This window comes from Myotis daubentonii, chromosome 9 (genome assembly GCF_963259705.1).
Source record: "Myotis daubentonii chromosome 9, mMyoDau2.1, whole genome shotgun sequence".
In the NCBI taxonomy this organism is placed as follows: Eukaryota; Metazoa; Chordata; class Mammalia; order Chiroptera; family Vespertilionidae; genus Myotis; species Myotis daubentonii.
The window spans coordinates 84,679,508-84,696,129 of NC_081848.1; the positions used below are offsets into that span (position 1 = coordinate 84,679,508).

Consider the following 16,622-nt stretch of genomic DNA (forward strand, 5'->3'; position numbering starts at 1 on the left):
TGTCGCTCGGGTGGGTCCCGGAGGAACGGGCCTGAGGTTTGCCCCGAGAGGCCCCCTGTGCGTGGGTCAGCAGGCAGATGGGCTCTCTCGGAGGCGTGGGCAGTGCTCAGAGGGCCCCTCACGGGAGAATGTGTGCCCCTCACCCGGAAGGTTTGGGGTGCAGGGCCTGTGGGTTAGCCAGTGCGGGGGGTGCAGGCCGAGGGAGCCTGGCACATGAGTCGGGGGTGCTGCACAGACCCAGGGGCGCGGAGGGGGTGAGTTATACGGACGTGTTCGGGGCACTTCAGGGGTGAACCTGAGCCGAGGGGACCCCGCAGGAAGGCAGGGCCGTGACCGTGGCCCGTGGTCCATGGCCCCTGGCAGCAAAGCCGTGAGGCGTGGCCACTTGGGGTGGCGGTTTATTTCACTAGGCCGCACCCCCAGGGGCCGGTGGCCTGACTCCTGAGCGCCCACCACGGTCACCAGGAAAGAGTGACAGGACGTGGTCACCCCAGGGGGGACTCAGCACGTGCTCCGACAGCGGGGATCAGGACGGGCGCAGGGACAGGCTTGTCATTGGCCCTGAGGGGTTGGTACCTGCAAACTCCGGCCCTGCTCAGGGGGGTTGCCGCACGGCCCTGGGGTCAGAGCAGGACTGGGGTTTGCGCCGAAGCCGTCCCGCGCCCACGGGCAGAACCCCTGCCCCTGCGGTCGGCAGGCGGGGAGCACAGCAGGCCCTCCGAGCCGGCGGCCTAGGCCGGGGTTGGGCGGCTTGCTGCGGCTGCTCACGCCGAGTGTAGGAGCGGAGGCCGTGGCTGCGTGGCCAAGGCCCGGGGAGAGCCCTCCCTGCAGAAGGGGCGGGCGGGCGGGGGCGGGGGTCTGCTCCCGCCCAGCACGGAGTGGGCCAGGGGGCGGGGCCTTCTCTTGAGAAGTCCGGGGGGGGGCGGGGGGGGCAGTTTGTGTGTGCGCCTGGTGGGAGGCTGTGGAGAGAGGGCGAGGCCTGGTGGGGGCTCCTGCCCTCTGTCCCCGTGGCTCCTGTGGTTCTGGGATAGCTCCCTGGGGCTCTCTGGGGGGGGCAGTTCCTGGTGCTGGTTTTGGGGTGGCTCCTGGGGGGTGGTTTGGGGTGGCTCCTGGGGGGGTTGGGGGTGGCTCAGGGGGGTGTTGGGGGTGGCTCTGGGGGGGGGCTGTTGGGAGTGGCTCCCTGGGGTGGTTCGGGTGGCTCCCTGGGGCGGGTTTGGGGGGCTCCCTGAGGGGTTTGGGGTGGCTCCCTGGGGGGGTTGGGGGTGGCTCCCTGGGGTGGGTTTGGGGGGGCTCCCTGGGGGGTTTGGGGTGGCTCCCTGGGGGGGTTGGGGGTGGCTCCCTGGGGTGGGTTTGGGGGGCTCCCTGGGGGGTTTGGTGGTGGCTCTCTGGGGGGGGTTGGGGTGGCTCCCTGCGGCTCCGTCCCACTGCACCATCATGGGTATCGACCCATCCGACCACATAGAACTCCGGGAGGCCTGTGGTTTGTGCTACTGCTCTGTAGCATGAGGGGAAACTGAGGCTGAGAGAGCCCGTCACTTCCTAAACACCGCCCGCCGGGCAGCCAGTGACCTGCCCACAGGTGCCCATGGCTCTGGGCTCCGAGTGTCAGACCCCGTCTGGCGGCTGTGGGGGCCGAGCCAGGGGCTCCCTGGCACGACCCAGCTCCGGGGTGTTCAGTCCACCCTAGACGGTCCCCATCGCATGGCCTGCCAGGGTCAGGGGTGTGTCCCCTCTGCTGGCCCCCGAGGGCAGGGCCCCCTGCACAGTCCCCGGATGTGGGGGCGGGGCTCGGAGGTCAGGACACTTGTGCTTCCCCAGCTGTGCCCCCGCCTCTCCGCAGCTGCCCCCTCGCCTGTGCCATGGGGAGTTCTCGCTGCTGCCATGGCTGCTCCAAGGGCCTGCCCTTCTCCTGGGGGGACCTGCCCTTCTCCTGGGGGACCTGTCCTTCTCCTGGGGGACCTGTCCTCCTGGGGGGACCTGCCCTTCTCCTGGGGGGACCTGCCCTTCTCCTGGGGGACCTGTCCTTCTCCTGGGGGGACCTGTCCTTCTCCTGGGGGGACCTGCCCTTCTCCTGGGGGGACCTGCCCTTCTCCTGGGGGGGAACCTGTCCTTCTCCTGGGGGGGAACCTGTCCTTCTCCTGGGGGGAACCTGCCCTTCTCCTGGGGGGACCTGCCCTTCTCCTGGGGGGACCTGCCCTTCTCCTGGGGGGGACCTGCCCTTCTCCTGGGGGGACCTGCCCTTCTTCTGGGGGGGACCTGCCCTTCTCCTGGGGGACCTGCCCTTCTCCTGGGGGACCTGCCCTTCTCCTGGGGGCGGGGAGGAGGGGCTGCCAGCGGGTTTGGGCTGCTCCCCCCCCCCCGCCCCCCGCCTGTGCACGGAGGCCATGTGCCTCCCCAGGCGGCAGATGGAGGGCGGGCAAAGCTGACCTGCAGTGAGTGGCCGGGGCTAGAGCCCCTCAGCGCGTTGCTCGTTGCACCCCCAGCCACCCCCTTCCAGGCGGGCCTTCTGCTTTCTTCCGTGTCCCCCACGCCCTGCAGCCTTTGGGGGGGGGGCTCCCGGAGGTCCTTTCTCCTCGCACCCAGTCCTCCCACGCCTGTCCCCCTAGGGCCCTGGAGAAACCTCGGGCCCCTCTACAGCGGCCCTGCCCCTGACTTAGGGGCGGGCCGGGGGGCGGGCAGCAGCCCCCAAGGCGGGGGAGGACGGGGTAGCCACCGTCCTGCCGCCAGCCCGCCCCTTCCTGCCGGTGCGGAGCCTTTGGCAGCAGAATGAAAGTTGCGCCTCTGGGTTTCTCTCCTTTGAAACAAACGCGGTGGCAGGAGGCAGGCGCTGTGGCTTTAGATCGTCAAAGGGGGAGCCCCCTCTCTCTCCCCGCCCCCAAACTCAGCCTCCCACCGGAGCCCTGTCGTCAGCGCCCGCGTGCGACCGGAGTGACCGCCTCCGGCCCGCCCGCCGCGCCGCCCCCCGCCCCCCGCCCGCCGCGATGGTGACGGTGACGCGGCGGCTGTGGGGGCACCACGCTGCCGCGGACGGAGAGGGAGGGGCGCTGCGTCTCCGGCGCACGCAGGGAGCAGATAGCGTTTGCTTTTCCTCCAGCCCCTTCAAGAACCGGAGAAACTGCTGCCTCATTTTGGCTCCGCTGCTCCCGTTGCCCGCGGGGGGGACGCCGCCTCGGCCCGGGCGCCCGGCGCGGCCGCGCGCTCCTTCCTGCGGCCACTTTCCTCCCCGCTTCCCGGGCCGGAGCCGCCGCTCGCCCGCCGGCCCGGCGCCTCCCCACCATGCGGGCTCCCGCGCCTCCTGCGCCCGGCCCCCCCTCCCCGCCCGCCGGTCCCGGCCGCCTGCGCCCCCGCCGCGCGCCCCCCGCGCCCCGCGCCGCCTAGCTCCCTCCGCGCCGCCCCGCCGGGGGCTCACGGGCTGCGATGATGAGCGTGCCCGGCGGAGCAGCAGCCACGGTGAGGACGGGCCCCGGTAACGGTCGCTGTCCCCGGAATTCTCTCCGCAGCGACTGCACCGTCGAGGAGAAGGCGGTGGTCCTGCAGAAGAAGGACAATGAGGGCTTCGGCTTCGTCCTGCGCGGGGCGAAAGGTAGGCTCCGGGCTCCCTGCCGGCCGCCCGCATGCACATGTGTGCGCGTGTGTGTGTCTGTGTGTGCACACGCCCGCGTGAAAGACATGCCCCAGCTCCGATGCAGCCTCTCGCTGGGCACTTGGTTGCTAGACAACCGCGGCTTCACCTGCCGCCTCCCTGAGATGCGCGGGCTGCGGAGCAGCGGTTTTCCTCCTGCACCCCGTCCCTGCGCCAGCTCTCGCGCTCCCTCCCCCACCTTTTTAAAACCCCGGGTTTGGTCCGCCCGGGGTGGCTGGGCTCGGCCTCGGCCTCAGGGACCCACAAGGACCGGTGCTCAGGTCCGGGACCGGAGGGCGCCCGCGGGGAGTGAGCTCCGGCCCCAGGTGCACGGCGCCTGCCCCTCAGGTGACTTTGCTGAGGAAACGGGGCAGCATGGTCCCTTGGCCGTGGCCCCAGCCGGCGGCGCACGTCCTGGGGCCTGGGGCGGGGGATTCCGTGGGTGCGTTCCACGTGGAGCCCCCACCGCCAGCCCTTGACGTGGGGGCTTCCCTTCTGAGAGAAAACAAAATGGCATCGCCTCCCCACGGAGGAGACAGCTGGCCGCGGGCGAGCATGTGGAGGTTCCTCCCCGCCCCTCCTTCCCGAGGCCCCACCTGCCGGGGCTCAGGCTGCCCTGCCGCCGTCTGTCTGGAGAGAGAGAAAGGACAACCGGCCCCACGTGTGTGTCCACCACAGTGTGTGGTCGCCCCTCCCCTCCCCCACAAGGGCCATCTCCATCGTCCCACCCGCACCCCGGCCACTTAGGACAACCCAGGAGAGGCCATCGCTTGCCCTGGGACTTCCCTGGGCAGCTGCGTGGGGCCCCGAAGCCAGGTGCCGGGGCCAGGGGGGTGGGAGGGGAGAGACAGGCTGGAGCGGGTTTCGACCCCCCCCCCCCCGCCCCCGGGTCAGCGCCGGTTCCAATGGAGCTCCAGGGCGAGTCCCGGCCGCCGCGGTCTCCGCAGACGCAGCCCCGGCAGGTGGCTCGCTGTGCTGCTTCTGTAGCTCCGTGTGGTTATGGGGGAGCTTTTCCATTTTTAGAACCGAAAGTGTTTAGTCACCGATGCTTTTAAAGAAAATGACAGGCGCGCACATACAGACGCGCACAGTGGAGCTCGCCAGTCCGTGCTCTTAGCAGAGAGGCCCCGGGGTGTGGCGGGGGCCCCAGAGGGCACGCGCCTCACGGCTCCAGTTGCTGCTGGCCTGGGACGGTGAAGGTCAAGCCCTTCCCAGGGGGTTGGTGGCCTGGACCAACTACTTCCAACAGGGGACACGGTCTCCCTCGCAGGGCCCTGTGGGGGTGAGGCTGCCACCTTGGACACGTCCGCCCGGTTGTAATGAGCTCTCCGTCCTTGCCTTCCCAGCGGATACGCCCATTGAGGAGTTCACGCCGACGCCGGCGTTTCCGGCCCTGCAGTACCTGGAGTCTGTGGACGAAGGCGGGGTGGCCTGGCAGGCCGGACTGAGGACGGGGGACTTCCTGATCGAGGTAGGGGCGCGGGTGTTCGTATCTTTCTGCCGGGGAGAGCGCCGACTCTCTGATGCTTGGGGGCCGTGGTCTGGACCGCGTGGCCATTGGGCCCGTGGGCGGTGCTCGCGGAGGCTGGCGTGGACGCGTGCTCAGTTGTCGCCACCTGCCATGGATTCCGTGTCCTGTAGACGTGTGCGTGTCTGGGTTGTCTTTGAGGCCGTGGCTGTGACTCTCCGGCGGGTGGAAGTGTGTGTGGAACTTGGCCACTGGTCTTGACGTGGCGGGAGAGAAGCGTGCCCGCCCTCATGTCGGCGCCACGTGTGGAGCTCCAGGCCAGTTCACTGGGACAGTCGGATCGGACACCACGAGGGCAGGTGGGACGGGCAGGGTCGTGGCTCTGGCTGGCGTGAGGCCTGTGGCTGATGTGTAAGTTGCAGGAAATGGCCTGTCGATGGAGGGGGCCTTCAGAGACCGAGGAACGTGGGCACGAGGGGCGTCTGAGGCCGATGGCACCAAAAGGAAGCCAGCTCGGACGTGTTGGGATCCGCCTTGCCTGGCAGTAGGAGGGGGCGTGCTCTTAAAGACCCAGGTGCCCGTTCCTGCAGCTTCCGCCGGGCGCCCTGGTCACCCGCACATCCGAGCTCCGGGCCCTTGTGCGGGTCGAGGTGTTACTTTCCATCTTGTTGTGCAAGCGGCTGTTACTCTGTGGAGCCGTGAAGAAAACGGGCATGTGTGGTCCTCGGGAAAAGTACTTCAGGCGGTTGGGGCAGCGCCCGTGGCCCTCGTCCGAGTTCTCGTGTCTTGGAGAAGCATTTCTCACGCTAACCCTGAGCCCTGTCTCATCCGTGTTGGAAACCCACGTGCAGGTGGAGGGGAGGGGTGTGGTGTCCAGCCGGCCACGTGGGGGTCCTGCCATCGGGCCGGCGGGACACTTGTCCGTTCTGAGGAGGCGGCGCCCAGGCCGCGGCGACGGTCACTGAAGGCCTTGCTCTGGGTCCCGCCCGCGCTTCCCAGGTGGAGAAGTCCCCTTGCTCCAGGGTCTGTCGGCCTCGTACGGTTTGCTGATTTGAATAGCTAGTGAGGGCCGCCCATGTACGCGCGGCCCTGACGTGGGCTCCTCGGATTGTTTCCTTAATAAACTAGTCCACGGAGAAACGCAGGACGGCCTCAGCGAGCCCGGGCCACCCCTTGCCCGGGGGAGCAGAGCTGCCTGGGGTTGGCGGCCGGGCCGTGGTGCTCCTGGGCTGGGCAGAGAAGGCACGCCGCCCCGTCGGGTGGAAGCCCCGTGGAAACCGGAGCATAGGAGTTCCTGTAGTCCCGGCGGAGTGGCTCGGTTGGTTGGGGCATGGTCCCATGCACCGACGGTCACAGGTTCCATCCCAGGTCGGGCGGGTACGTGAGGCAACCGACAATGTTCCCCCTCCCGCTCCCTTCCTCCTCTCTGAAGTCCATGGAAACAGACCCGCAGGCGAGGATAAAAAAGAAGAGTTTACACTTCGCCAAACTCCTCCTCTGGCAGCTTGTCACTCTGCTCTGCTCAGCGCGACCTGCCACTGGAAGAGGTTTTATACTGTGGGACCCTCTGAAGTCCAGGGTTCAGGAGTGCCCGGCCCTCGGGTGCATGGGGGCTCTGCTGGCGTCACAGGGCATGAGGGTGGGCCCGCCACAGCCAGGGCCCTGCCCTGCTGGAGCCCAGCTCCCTTGCCCTTCATGTCCAAGGCCACCTGGTCGGCTCAGAATTTCCTTCAGGGGCTGGAATGGAAAAGCCGAGACCCTCCGTGGGCTGTTTTCCCAGCTGCCAGCTTCCCCCGCTGGAATATTAGAATCGCTCCCGGCCTCAGAGCTGCCTTTCCCAGCAGACGGCATCTTACGGTTTTAGTGAAAAGCTTCGACCTTGTAGGCGTTGTTTTCAATGGACTCACGTGTCTCAGCTTTCGCAAGAAGCCACCCCTGGAGTTGAGGGGCTTCTGAGCTTTTGCCCGAGTGCGGGGTTCCAGGTGCGGGGTCCCAGGTGTGGGGGTCCCAGGTGTGGTTCTGGCTGCGGGGTCCCAGGTGCGGGGTCCCAGGTGTGGTCCCAGCTGCGGGGTCCCAGGTGCGGGGTCCCAGGTGTGGTCCCAGGTGCGGGTTCTCAGGTGTGAAGTCCCAGGTGCAGGGTCCAGGTGCGGGGTCCCAGGTGCAGGCCATTGTCCTCGTCCCACCACATCACCCCGGCGAGCCCCCTTTCTGTCTGCTCTTGGAAAGGAACTCAAAGTGTGTCCAATGTGTCCTTTCTCCTTAAAACGCTGCTGGATTGGACGTGGGGACGAGGGGCCCCTTGGCGGTGCCTGTTGCCTCTTCTCAGCCCTCAGCACCCACAGGAGGCCTCTTCCCTCTCGGCTTGGTCAGGAGGCCGGGCCCGTCCTGTGTGGCCACGGCCTTGCCCCCCGGCCCCCGTGCGAGCGCTCCTCGGTGCTGACCCTCTGGCTGCGTCTCCTGCCTGGGCGTCTGGGAGGCGTGTGTTCTTTCGTCCTTGGCATCGTTTCTTTGTCGACCGACCCTCACCCGCTGCCAAGGAGCAAAAGCTGTGAGCGAAGCTTTTGCCACCTTCCCCTCGGGAATTCTGAGGAGGGTGATTGTCTTCCGGAAGGTGGACAGGACGTGGGTGCCCATGGAGGGTCCCGGGAACGAGGCAGCCCCACAGATCATGACTGTTCTGTGTTCCAGCTCCGTGTGCCTGAGTCCCTGGAGGGCTGATGACATGGGAGTGTCCTGAGAGCTTTAGGGGCGGTGGGAGCCCCGCGCCTGGGGGGACATGCGGGAGAGAGAGCTGGCCCCGGACAGTGACGGCCCAGGGGGAACAGCCAGGCCGGTGTCTCCCGCAGGTGAGATGGGGGGCGGGGGTGGGGGTGGGGGCTGCACCAGCGAGGCCTGCGGGGCCTCCCCGCTGGTTGCAGCAGAGCCAGCTCCGGCCGTGAGGGGCAGAGCTTGGCCCCGGCCCTCTCTTCCTTTGAGATTCTCTCGTTAAGTCTCCTGACCCCCCAGCCGGGGGCAAGGTCACTGGTGAGTCAGGGGAGGGCGTGTGGCTCGGGGTGACAGCTTTGCATGGAGTAATTAGGGGGACGGGGAGGTCGAGAGGTCATCTTGACGTCTCCTGGGAACTCACCGAACCAATGGTCCATCGACCTGTCGGCGACACCTGGCTGGCCTCAGAGCCACCGCAGGCCAGCCCGCACCTGCAGGTGGGCACCATGAGCCGGAGCATGGGTAGCGGTGTTTGTAGAACCCCTTGGGGCACGGCCAGGCACTCCGCTGGGCAGGCGGGATGGCGGCGGGCTGGCCCGGTCCTGTTGGCTCCGGAGCCCCGTAGGTGGCCCTCCGACTGAGGGTGGAAGCAGGTGCCGCCTTAGCCTCCGGTCTTCCTTCCGTGAGCTGCCCAGTGGGAAGGAAGTTGATGGTTATTTCACAAGCTGCTCCCTGATCCAACTCAACAGAAACCACCACACAGGCAATTCCCTCGTGGGACAGACACGACCCGTGTCCTCCCCGACTGGCCCCAGGCGGGTGTGCCAGCACTGCCAGCACCCGTCCTCGTCCCCACTGTGTGGAGAGGAAGCTGGGCCGGGCAGGCCAAGGCCGCGGTCACACAGCAGGTGGTCCGGCTCGGCTCCAGGGCTCCGACGCACGCGTGAGGCTTTCCTGTGCTGGGTGCGGAAACGGGCAACGCGTGAGAATGAAAACAGACGCTAAGGCGCCGGGTTAATTTTCGAATTAGCAGATGCTTTTTATGCCGGCCCCGCCGCTGGTGACAGTGCTCACGCGTTGCTGTGTGGAAGCGTAAACTGCCATACACATGGCAGATGTCAGCATGACCGCGTGTGACACGCACCGTGACGCTGACCCAGGAGCGGTGCATCCCAGAGCCCTTCCTGGGAAATGATCCGAAACACGGGGAGCTCATTGTCGCCCACACCAGGGGGCGGGGCCGGCAGCAGGGGAGGGTTAACGGGCATCGTGCACCTGCTTGTGGACCCAAACGAAACCGTTAAACATTGTGCATGTGCCCGGCAGGTGTGGCTCAGTGGTTGAGCATCGACCTATGAACCAGGAGGTCACGGTTTGATTCCGGTCAGGGCACTTGCCTGGGTTTCGGGCTCATCCCCAGTGTGGGGTGTGCAGGAGGCAGCCGATCCATGATTCTCTCTCATCATTGATGTGTCTCTCCCTGTCCCTTCCTCTCTGAAATCAATAAAAAATATATATGTATATATATTTTTTTAAATTGTGCATGCAAGCCGTGGCCAGTGTGCTCAGTGATTAGAGTGTCGGCCTGCACACTGAAGGGCTGCGGGTTCAATTCCTGGACCCGGTCAGGGTGCGTGTGGGAGGCAACTAATCGGTCTCTCTTCCTCTCTCTCTCTCTCTCTCTCTCTCTCTCTCTTTCCCTCCCCCTCTCTTCCACTCTCTCTTAAAAAAAAATAAATCAATGGGAAACATTCTGGGGTGAGGATTTACAAGAAAGAAACATGCCCGTGGGGAGTTCTCAGCACCCAGGGAAATGAGGACTTCATTTGAGGGGAGAAGGACGGGGTCACAGTGACCTGCACGACACATTCAGTGTCCCCGCGCCCCTCCGACAGGCGCGGGAAAGCGTGAAGGAAGGGCTAGCCCCGCGGGGACGGCTCTGGCGCCATCACGGCTTTCGTTACGTTTGCTGCTTCTAGGTTCTCTCGGGGACAGTGTAATTTCTTGGCAGGTATGAATTCGGTAGGAAATTAGTCCTTAGGAGGAGGCTGCCTCCCACGGTCCCCGGTGCCGAGCCTCCGTGGCCAGGGCGTGGCTGTTTGCGCGGAGCTCGCAGCGTGCGCTCCGTGCCGGGGCCATCGCTCGCCCGCGGCTGCGGGGTCCGGCTGCTCCGGCGCTGATTGCTCTCTGAGCCCTGAAGCCGCCCAGGCCGTTGCCGTGTAATTTCCCTGAGTAGGTTTCCCTGGCGGTGAACGCGGGCGCCGCCATCCTTCATCCTCCCAGTGACGCGCCAGTTTGCTAATCACTTTACCTCCTGTTCCATCCGAGCCCCAGAGACGGCCGGGACCTGTGTGATGTCCCGATAGGCATGGAGGGGGGCCATGAAGAGGGATGCCCTGCTGTTTCCCACAGACAATGTTCAGGCAACTTACTAAATGTTTCTTAGACGGCAGCTGGGAAAAGGGCTTGAGAAACGGCCGAACACTAGGGCACATTTCCCTGGACCCTGACATTCAGCCCTAACTCGAGCCCTAAACCTAACCCATAACCCATAACCCTAACTCTAACCCTAACCCTAACCCTAACCCTAACTTAAATCTAGCCCTAAACCTAACCCTAACCCTAACTTAACTCTAGCCCTAACCCTAACCGTAACCCTAAACCTAGCCCTAACCCTAACTATAGACCTAGCCCCAGCCCTAAAACTAACCCTAACCCTAGCTCTAGCTGTAATCCTAACCCTAACCCTAGCCCTGGCCCTAATCGTAACCATGGCCCTGGCCCTAACCCTAACCCTAAAACTAAGCCTAGCCCTAACCCTAATCCTAGCCCTAACCCTAGCCCTAGTCCTAACCCTAGCCCTGGCCCTAACCCTAACCCTAACCCTAGCCCTAATCCTAGCCCCAGCCCTAACCCTAACACTAACCCTATGAACAGCTGTTACAACCGGGGGGCGGGGGCGGTCTGCCTCCCCCAGCATCAGAGTGAAATCCGCACGGAGGAGAGGAGCTCCGGACGTTCCTGCGTCTCCTGTGCCTGTTATGAACCCGCATGTGCTTCCTGGGCTCATGTCCCCGTCAGCAAACTGGGCGGTTGTGAGAATAAGCCACCAAGATGAATCCTGTGACACGCAAGCTCTGGGCCCAGCTGTTAGCCTTGGTCTTTTTGTTTTCAATGTATTTTCATTGATTTCAGAGAAGAAGGGAAGGTGGAAGGAGAGAGAGAAACATCATCCGGGCGTGTGCCCTGACCGGGAATCGAACCGTGACCTCCCTGGTTCATAGGTTGATGCTCAACCACTGAGTCCTGCCAGCCAGGCCAGCCTTGGTCTTCAGAGAAGACCAAGCACCAAGCGGCCAGCGGTGCTGGACACAGAGTTGGCGTCCCATTAGTATTTGTCTTTGATCATCATCTTGTTCATCATCACCATGAATGATACCTGACTCGGAAGAGGGAGCCGGTGTCCGCGAGTCGAACAAACAACAGCAATGTCGTCATCCGTCACAGCAGCGTTCCGGGCACGGGCAGTTCCAGGGGCTCCTGCAGGTGCAAGCCCCCGCCCTCGGGCACTTCCCGCCAACAGTGTACTTGCCTCTGGCTGCCCTTGCGGGAGGGGGGACCTCTGATGCGGGCACCGGCCGCCCCAAGACTCCTGGCAGGCGCGCCTGCGGATCTGGCTTGCGCCTCTGCTCCCTGGGCACTCTCTGCCTCGCTCAATTACGTTTTGGCACGCGTCTGGCTTTTAGGTAATCTTGGAATTTCTACTCACGATTCCCGTTTGCCCTCTAGCGACAAATCCCAGGGCCCAGGCCAAGCCCTCCAGGTTCCCACGGGGCCAGCCTGCTTTCGGACCAGCCGTTTGGCCACACGCACAGCTCACGTTTCTCTCTCCTGCCTCTCAGGGTGCCGTGGCAGGCTTTGCCACCTGTCTTGCTGGTGGCCCCCATGGAACCCTCCCCTTAGAAATTCTTCCTATTTTATTGGCATCATTTTAAATAGGCATTTCGTTCAATGACGAAGTGAAAGACCCAACGCGCCGGAAGTTAGGGCGACTGGCTCATCCTCGACCTTGAGTCACGCTGACACTTCGGTCGTCAAGTTTTGCTGATTTCACGTCTAAGGCCGCGGGGCCCGACGGGGTCCCTCCGCGTGCGGACTGATTCTGTTCCAAAGCCCCATGGCTTCTCACTGTGCTGGTTCTCGGCCCCTGGCCTGCTTCCCACTAGGGCTCCCCTGCTCCTGGGCGGCCTGCACCCATGTCCATGCGGGAGGAGAGGCTGTGGCCATCTTGACCTGCCTCTCTGTCCCCCTGCCCAGCCCTTGCTGAGGTCAGAGCCTCCGGCCTAATTCTTGGGGATGGTTGAAAAACATCCCTTTAGTGCCGTGGTTCTCAACCTCTGGCCCTTTAAATACAGTTCCTCACGTGGTGACCCAACCATAAAATTATTGTCGTTGCTACTTCATCACTGTCATGTTGCTGCTGTTATGAATCGTCATGTAAATATCTGCTATGCAGGATGGTCTTAGGCGACCCCTGCGAAAGGGTCGTTCCACCGCCAGAGGGGTCGCAACCCACAGGTTGAGAACCGCTGCTTTAGTGGCAAAGGAAGGTCAGCACAGAAGGGCTCAGCTGCGTCTGTGGCCTGCCTTCAGATCACACCTGTGCTCGCACGGCTCTAACGAGGCCACCGCTCTGCGGGGAGCCCCTGGGAGCCGGGAGGCGGACCCCTTGCCGCACGCGGCCCCAGCCCCTCCCGCGCCCGGGGAAGGGTTCGCCGTGTCCTCCACGCTGACTGGGAACAGGTGGTCCGGGCTGAGGAGCAGCCCAGAATCCTGCTGAGAAGGTGGGTGCGGGCGGCATAGCTGCTGCAGATCTGAAGTCTTGGCTCGTTCGTGTTGGGGTTCTAATTTGAGGCATCAGTGATTTCCATTTCAGGCCGGAAAAAAAAAAAAAAAGATCCGAATCACTTCAGGGAACCGTGGCTGCTGTGCTCACGGCTGCTCCGTGGGGCTGGCAGATGGCAGGGCACTGGATGGGATGGAGATGGGAAGGCGCCTCGGTCAAGGGCACAGCCTGTGCCGTGGGATCTGGGTTTGCATCCAGGCTCTGTCACTTCTTAGCTGTGTGAACTTGGGAGGAAAATCCATCATCTCTTGGCCTCAGTTTCTTAAACTGTAAATAATAAAAAAAGAAGTGTGTGAAGCACGTAACGCGGTTCCTGGCAGAGGGAATTCTTCGACAATTGGTAGCGATTGTACACGTCGCCTTTGCGACTTCATTCACTCCTGTCTGAGCACGCATTTGGGCTGGTGTGTGTGGTGGGGATTAACAAGCCGGGATCAGACACAGTGTCTTGGGGGAACTCACAGTCTGGAAGGGGAGCAAAGAGCAGAGTCCCGAGACAAAGCAGAAAAAGGGCTGCGTGAGAGAGAGGGTGCTGACACTCGCTTTGATGAGTAGAGCGAGTCTGGTTTCTCCAGGCAGGACTGGGGAGGGAGGGCTCCAGGCAGCGCTTAGCACAGGGGCGGGGAACCTTCTGACAGAGGCCCTTTGGATCTTTATAACATCACTCTCGGGCCATACGAAGTTATCCACCGGAAATGTAGCTGCTCTGTTTGGTCAGACATTCAATTCACTCACCCTAATGCAGCGGTTCTCAACCTTCCTCATGCCGCGACCCTTTAATACAGTTCCTCATGCTGTGGTGACCCCCAATTTCATTGTTACAAATTGAACATCATGAAAGCATAGTGATTCATCACAAAAGCAATATGTAATTATATATGTGTTTTCCGATGGTCTTAGGCGATCGCTGTGAAAGGGTCGCGACCCACAGGTTGAGAACCGCTGCCCTAATGCCTTGGCAGGGCCAGACCAAATGAGTTTGAGGGCCTTAAACATCCCCCCCTCCCAGGCTTAGAGGGTCAGTAGGGTTCCAGGTGAATTTGGGGGATGGGCAGATGCTGGAGTCGGGGTGACTGGGCTGGGCCAGGGCGGGCCTGGAATGTCAGTTTCAGTAGCTTCACCCCCTATGGTTGGTCAGCCCCAGGGAGCAGAATGAGGAAGGCTGTGAGGGCGGGGCCTCTCCAGGGTGCTGACCTCTCCGGGAGTCCTTTTTATGTATTTTTTATTGTTGATAGTATTACAGATATCTCCCACTTCCCCCTCCGGTCCCCCCCCCCCAGCCCCTACCCACCCCCCAGGTCTTCACCACCCATTGCCTGTGAACGTGGGCTTATGCATATAAAAGTATATAAGTTCTTCGGTTTATCTCGTCTCGTCCCCCCCCAGCCCCACCTCGAGGCATGTCTGACTGTTCCGCGCCTCCCTGCTGCGGGTCTTATTTGGCTGGTCAGTTTCATTTTGCTCATTAGATTCCACAAATAAGTGAGATCATGTGATAGTTGGGGTTTTGTCTGTCCCTGGCGGTGCATCTGGAAGCGTGCGGCGCTCTCCGCGGTGCTGAGATTGTGGGCGGCGCTGGCTCTGCCCAGAGGCCGGCCCTGTCCGTGGTGCTGAATCCGGCTCTGCGCCGGGGGTCTCTGCGGTGCTGGTTCCACCTCTTGTCTGGGAGCTGTCCGTGGTGCTGAACCCAGCTCTGTAGTTGAACTCTGCGGTGCTGAGCCCGGTTCTGTGTTTGGAGCTCTCCGTGGTTCTGAGCCCGGTTCTGTGTTTGGGCCTCTCCGGGCGCTGAACCTGGTAGCTGGCGATGGAGCCTCCCCCGGAGGAGCCTAACGTGAGGCCTCGGCATTTTCCCTCTCTCGTCGCCCTCACCTTCCATCCTGAGTCCTGGGCCTTGGGCCTCCCTGGGCCTTTGGCCTCCCCGGGCACCGCCGCTTATTGCTCAGGGAATGTGCGTGTCTGATTGGCGGAGAGCTCTGGGCTGTGTCCCGGGTCCTGTGTGCTATGCCCACCTTCGCTTCACCACTGAGGTCTCGGCTCATGTCACCTTCCCAGAGAGACCTCGCCGGCACCCTCTCTCTGACCGTCACACCGGACTTCCTTCCCCATGCGGCTTGGCCGTGGGGCCGGTGGTGGACTTGCTGTTTGTCTCCCTCCCGCTGGCTGACCTGGTCCCTCCTGGGTTTTCAGTGCCTGGTGCGTAACAGGGGTCCCAGAACATGTGTTCACTGACGGGCAGTCCTAGGTAAGAGGCGTTTCATGCCCGTTTTCCAGGCGATGAAACGGAGATTGGGTAGCTTGCCAGGACCCCACAGGGAGATCTGGATCTAGGCTGGCCCCGAGGCTCAGGCCTGGCTGACTCATCGAGATATAATCTTATCATCGCCTTTTTCAACCGAAAGGGTGCTATAGACCAGCCCAGTGTACACAGGGTGGGGTCTGCAGGAAGCGTGGTGAGCTGAGACCCCCACGTTGGAAGCTTCTGGTTCAGAGATCTCCGGGACGCCTCTCGGTTCCCCTGAAAGGAGCCCTCCTGGGTCCTCGCCCCTGTCCCTCCTCCCTCCCACCCTCCCTCCCACTCGCCCGGCTCCCAGTGCACTCAGCAGGCTCTCATTAGCATTGATTTGTCTCCGTCTGCAGTGCCCTTTTGTGGGGAGTTTCATGATACAAGCGGTTAGGTTGGCAAATGAACTGAAAGAAGGCCTTGTGCTAAATGCCCCGTAAGATCTTTTAATTGATGGAGCTTGTCAGTCCTGGGAATGAGGGCGTGTGTGTGCCAGCAGTAAGTAGGGTTGACGTGGGAAGGGGCAGGGAGGGGGTGTGGACGGCCTTGTGCCGGGGCGGCAGTTCAGGGAATGCTTTCCTTGCTTTGGTGCCATGAGACCGAACAGCCACCCGGAAAATTTCACATCCTTTTACCCAGAACCCTCTGTTTTACTTAACAGACTCTCCACACACTTCCTTGGTGCTCAGCCCTCTGTGGGTGGGGCTGGGCGTCACAGCTGAACAGAGGGCCCTCCACCTCGGTTGGGACTCAGGACTGGGGCACAGAGGGAGGGATTGGGTATTTGGACTGGACAGGTGGGGGGGGCAGCATATATGCCTGGCCTGGGAGGAGACAGGGGGCCTTCACCCTGGCCCTGTCTCCTTGGCCCCTTGAGTGTGCGATACCTCCTCCCACCCCCGGGGACTTGCCCACACTGTGTTCTCTCTCTCTCTCTCCTCCCCCCCCCCCCACCCCCCGCTTTCCTCCTCCACTCGGTGGCTCTTCTGTAGATCCCTCTACAGACAACCACTCACAGTGCCTGTCACTCTCCTGCCTTTCCGGAAACTCCAGGCGATAAGGGGCCAGCCAGGCCAAGCGCGTGACAGGCACTCTGTGACTGATGGGAGGGCCCACACACGCAGGGCACAGCCCAGATAAAGGCTCAGAGGCAAGAACACATGGGAAACACCAGGAGGCCCAGGAAGGATGAGGAGCCTGGGGCCTCCGGGTCCGGCAGGGGCGGGGGGGGGGGGTTCGAATGCCGAGCTGAGTGACAGGGCCTCCCTCTGTCACCGGAGGCAAGCAGCCTCGGGAGTTTAGCAGGGGCTCCCGTGACCTGCCCGTCACCAGGCTGGGACCTCGCTAGAGGAGGGAGGTGGAGGCAGAGACCAGACTGGGCCACTGCCCTTGGAAAGCAGGTTAGAGCTGAGAGCACGGTCCCAAGAGGCAGCCCTCCTGGGCCCAAAGCCAGCTCCTCTCCCTGCTCGCTGTGTGGCCTTGGGCGAGTTGCACAACCCCTCTGTGCCTCAGTTCCCTCGCCAGCACCGTGGGACTAAGAAGAGCTCCTGTCCCTCAGAGTTCCGTGAGGGTTATGCGAGATTACCTGTGCCAGGCATGTGGAGAAAGCCAGGCATGAGCTAAGTCGCCCGTCATGCAA

At 63.2% G+C, this 16,622-nt stretch overlaps 2 protein-coding genes across 9 annotated transcripts in view; both read left to right on the top strand.

Annotated features, from left to right (window-relative positions):
- LOC132241819 (tumor necrosis factor receptor superfamily member 6-like) overlaps window positions 1-16,622 on the top strand; it is a 215,580-nt gene that overhangs the window by 171,769 nt on the left and 27,189 nt on the right. The window lies entirely within an intron of this gene.
- SHANK2 (SH3 and multiple ankyrin repeat domains 2) overlaps window positions 1-16,622 on the top strand; it is a 178,489-nt gene that overhangs the window by 97,465 nt on the left and 64,402 nt on the right. For all 8 annotated transcript variants that reach the window (XM_059710659.1, XM_059710660.1, XM_059710662.1 and 5 more), the window contains 2 exons: window positions 3,501-3,583; window positions 4,969-5,093. In XM_059710659.1, coding sequence (XP_059566642.1) covers window positions 3,501-3,583; window positions 4,969-5,093 — 208 coding nt within the window. The remainder of the gene's footprint in view (window positions 1-3,500; window positions 3,584-4,968; window positions 5,094-16,622) is intronic.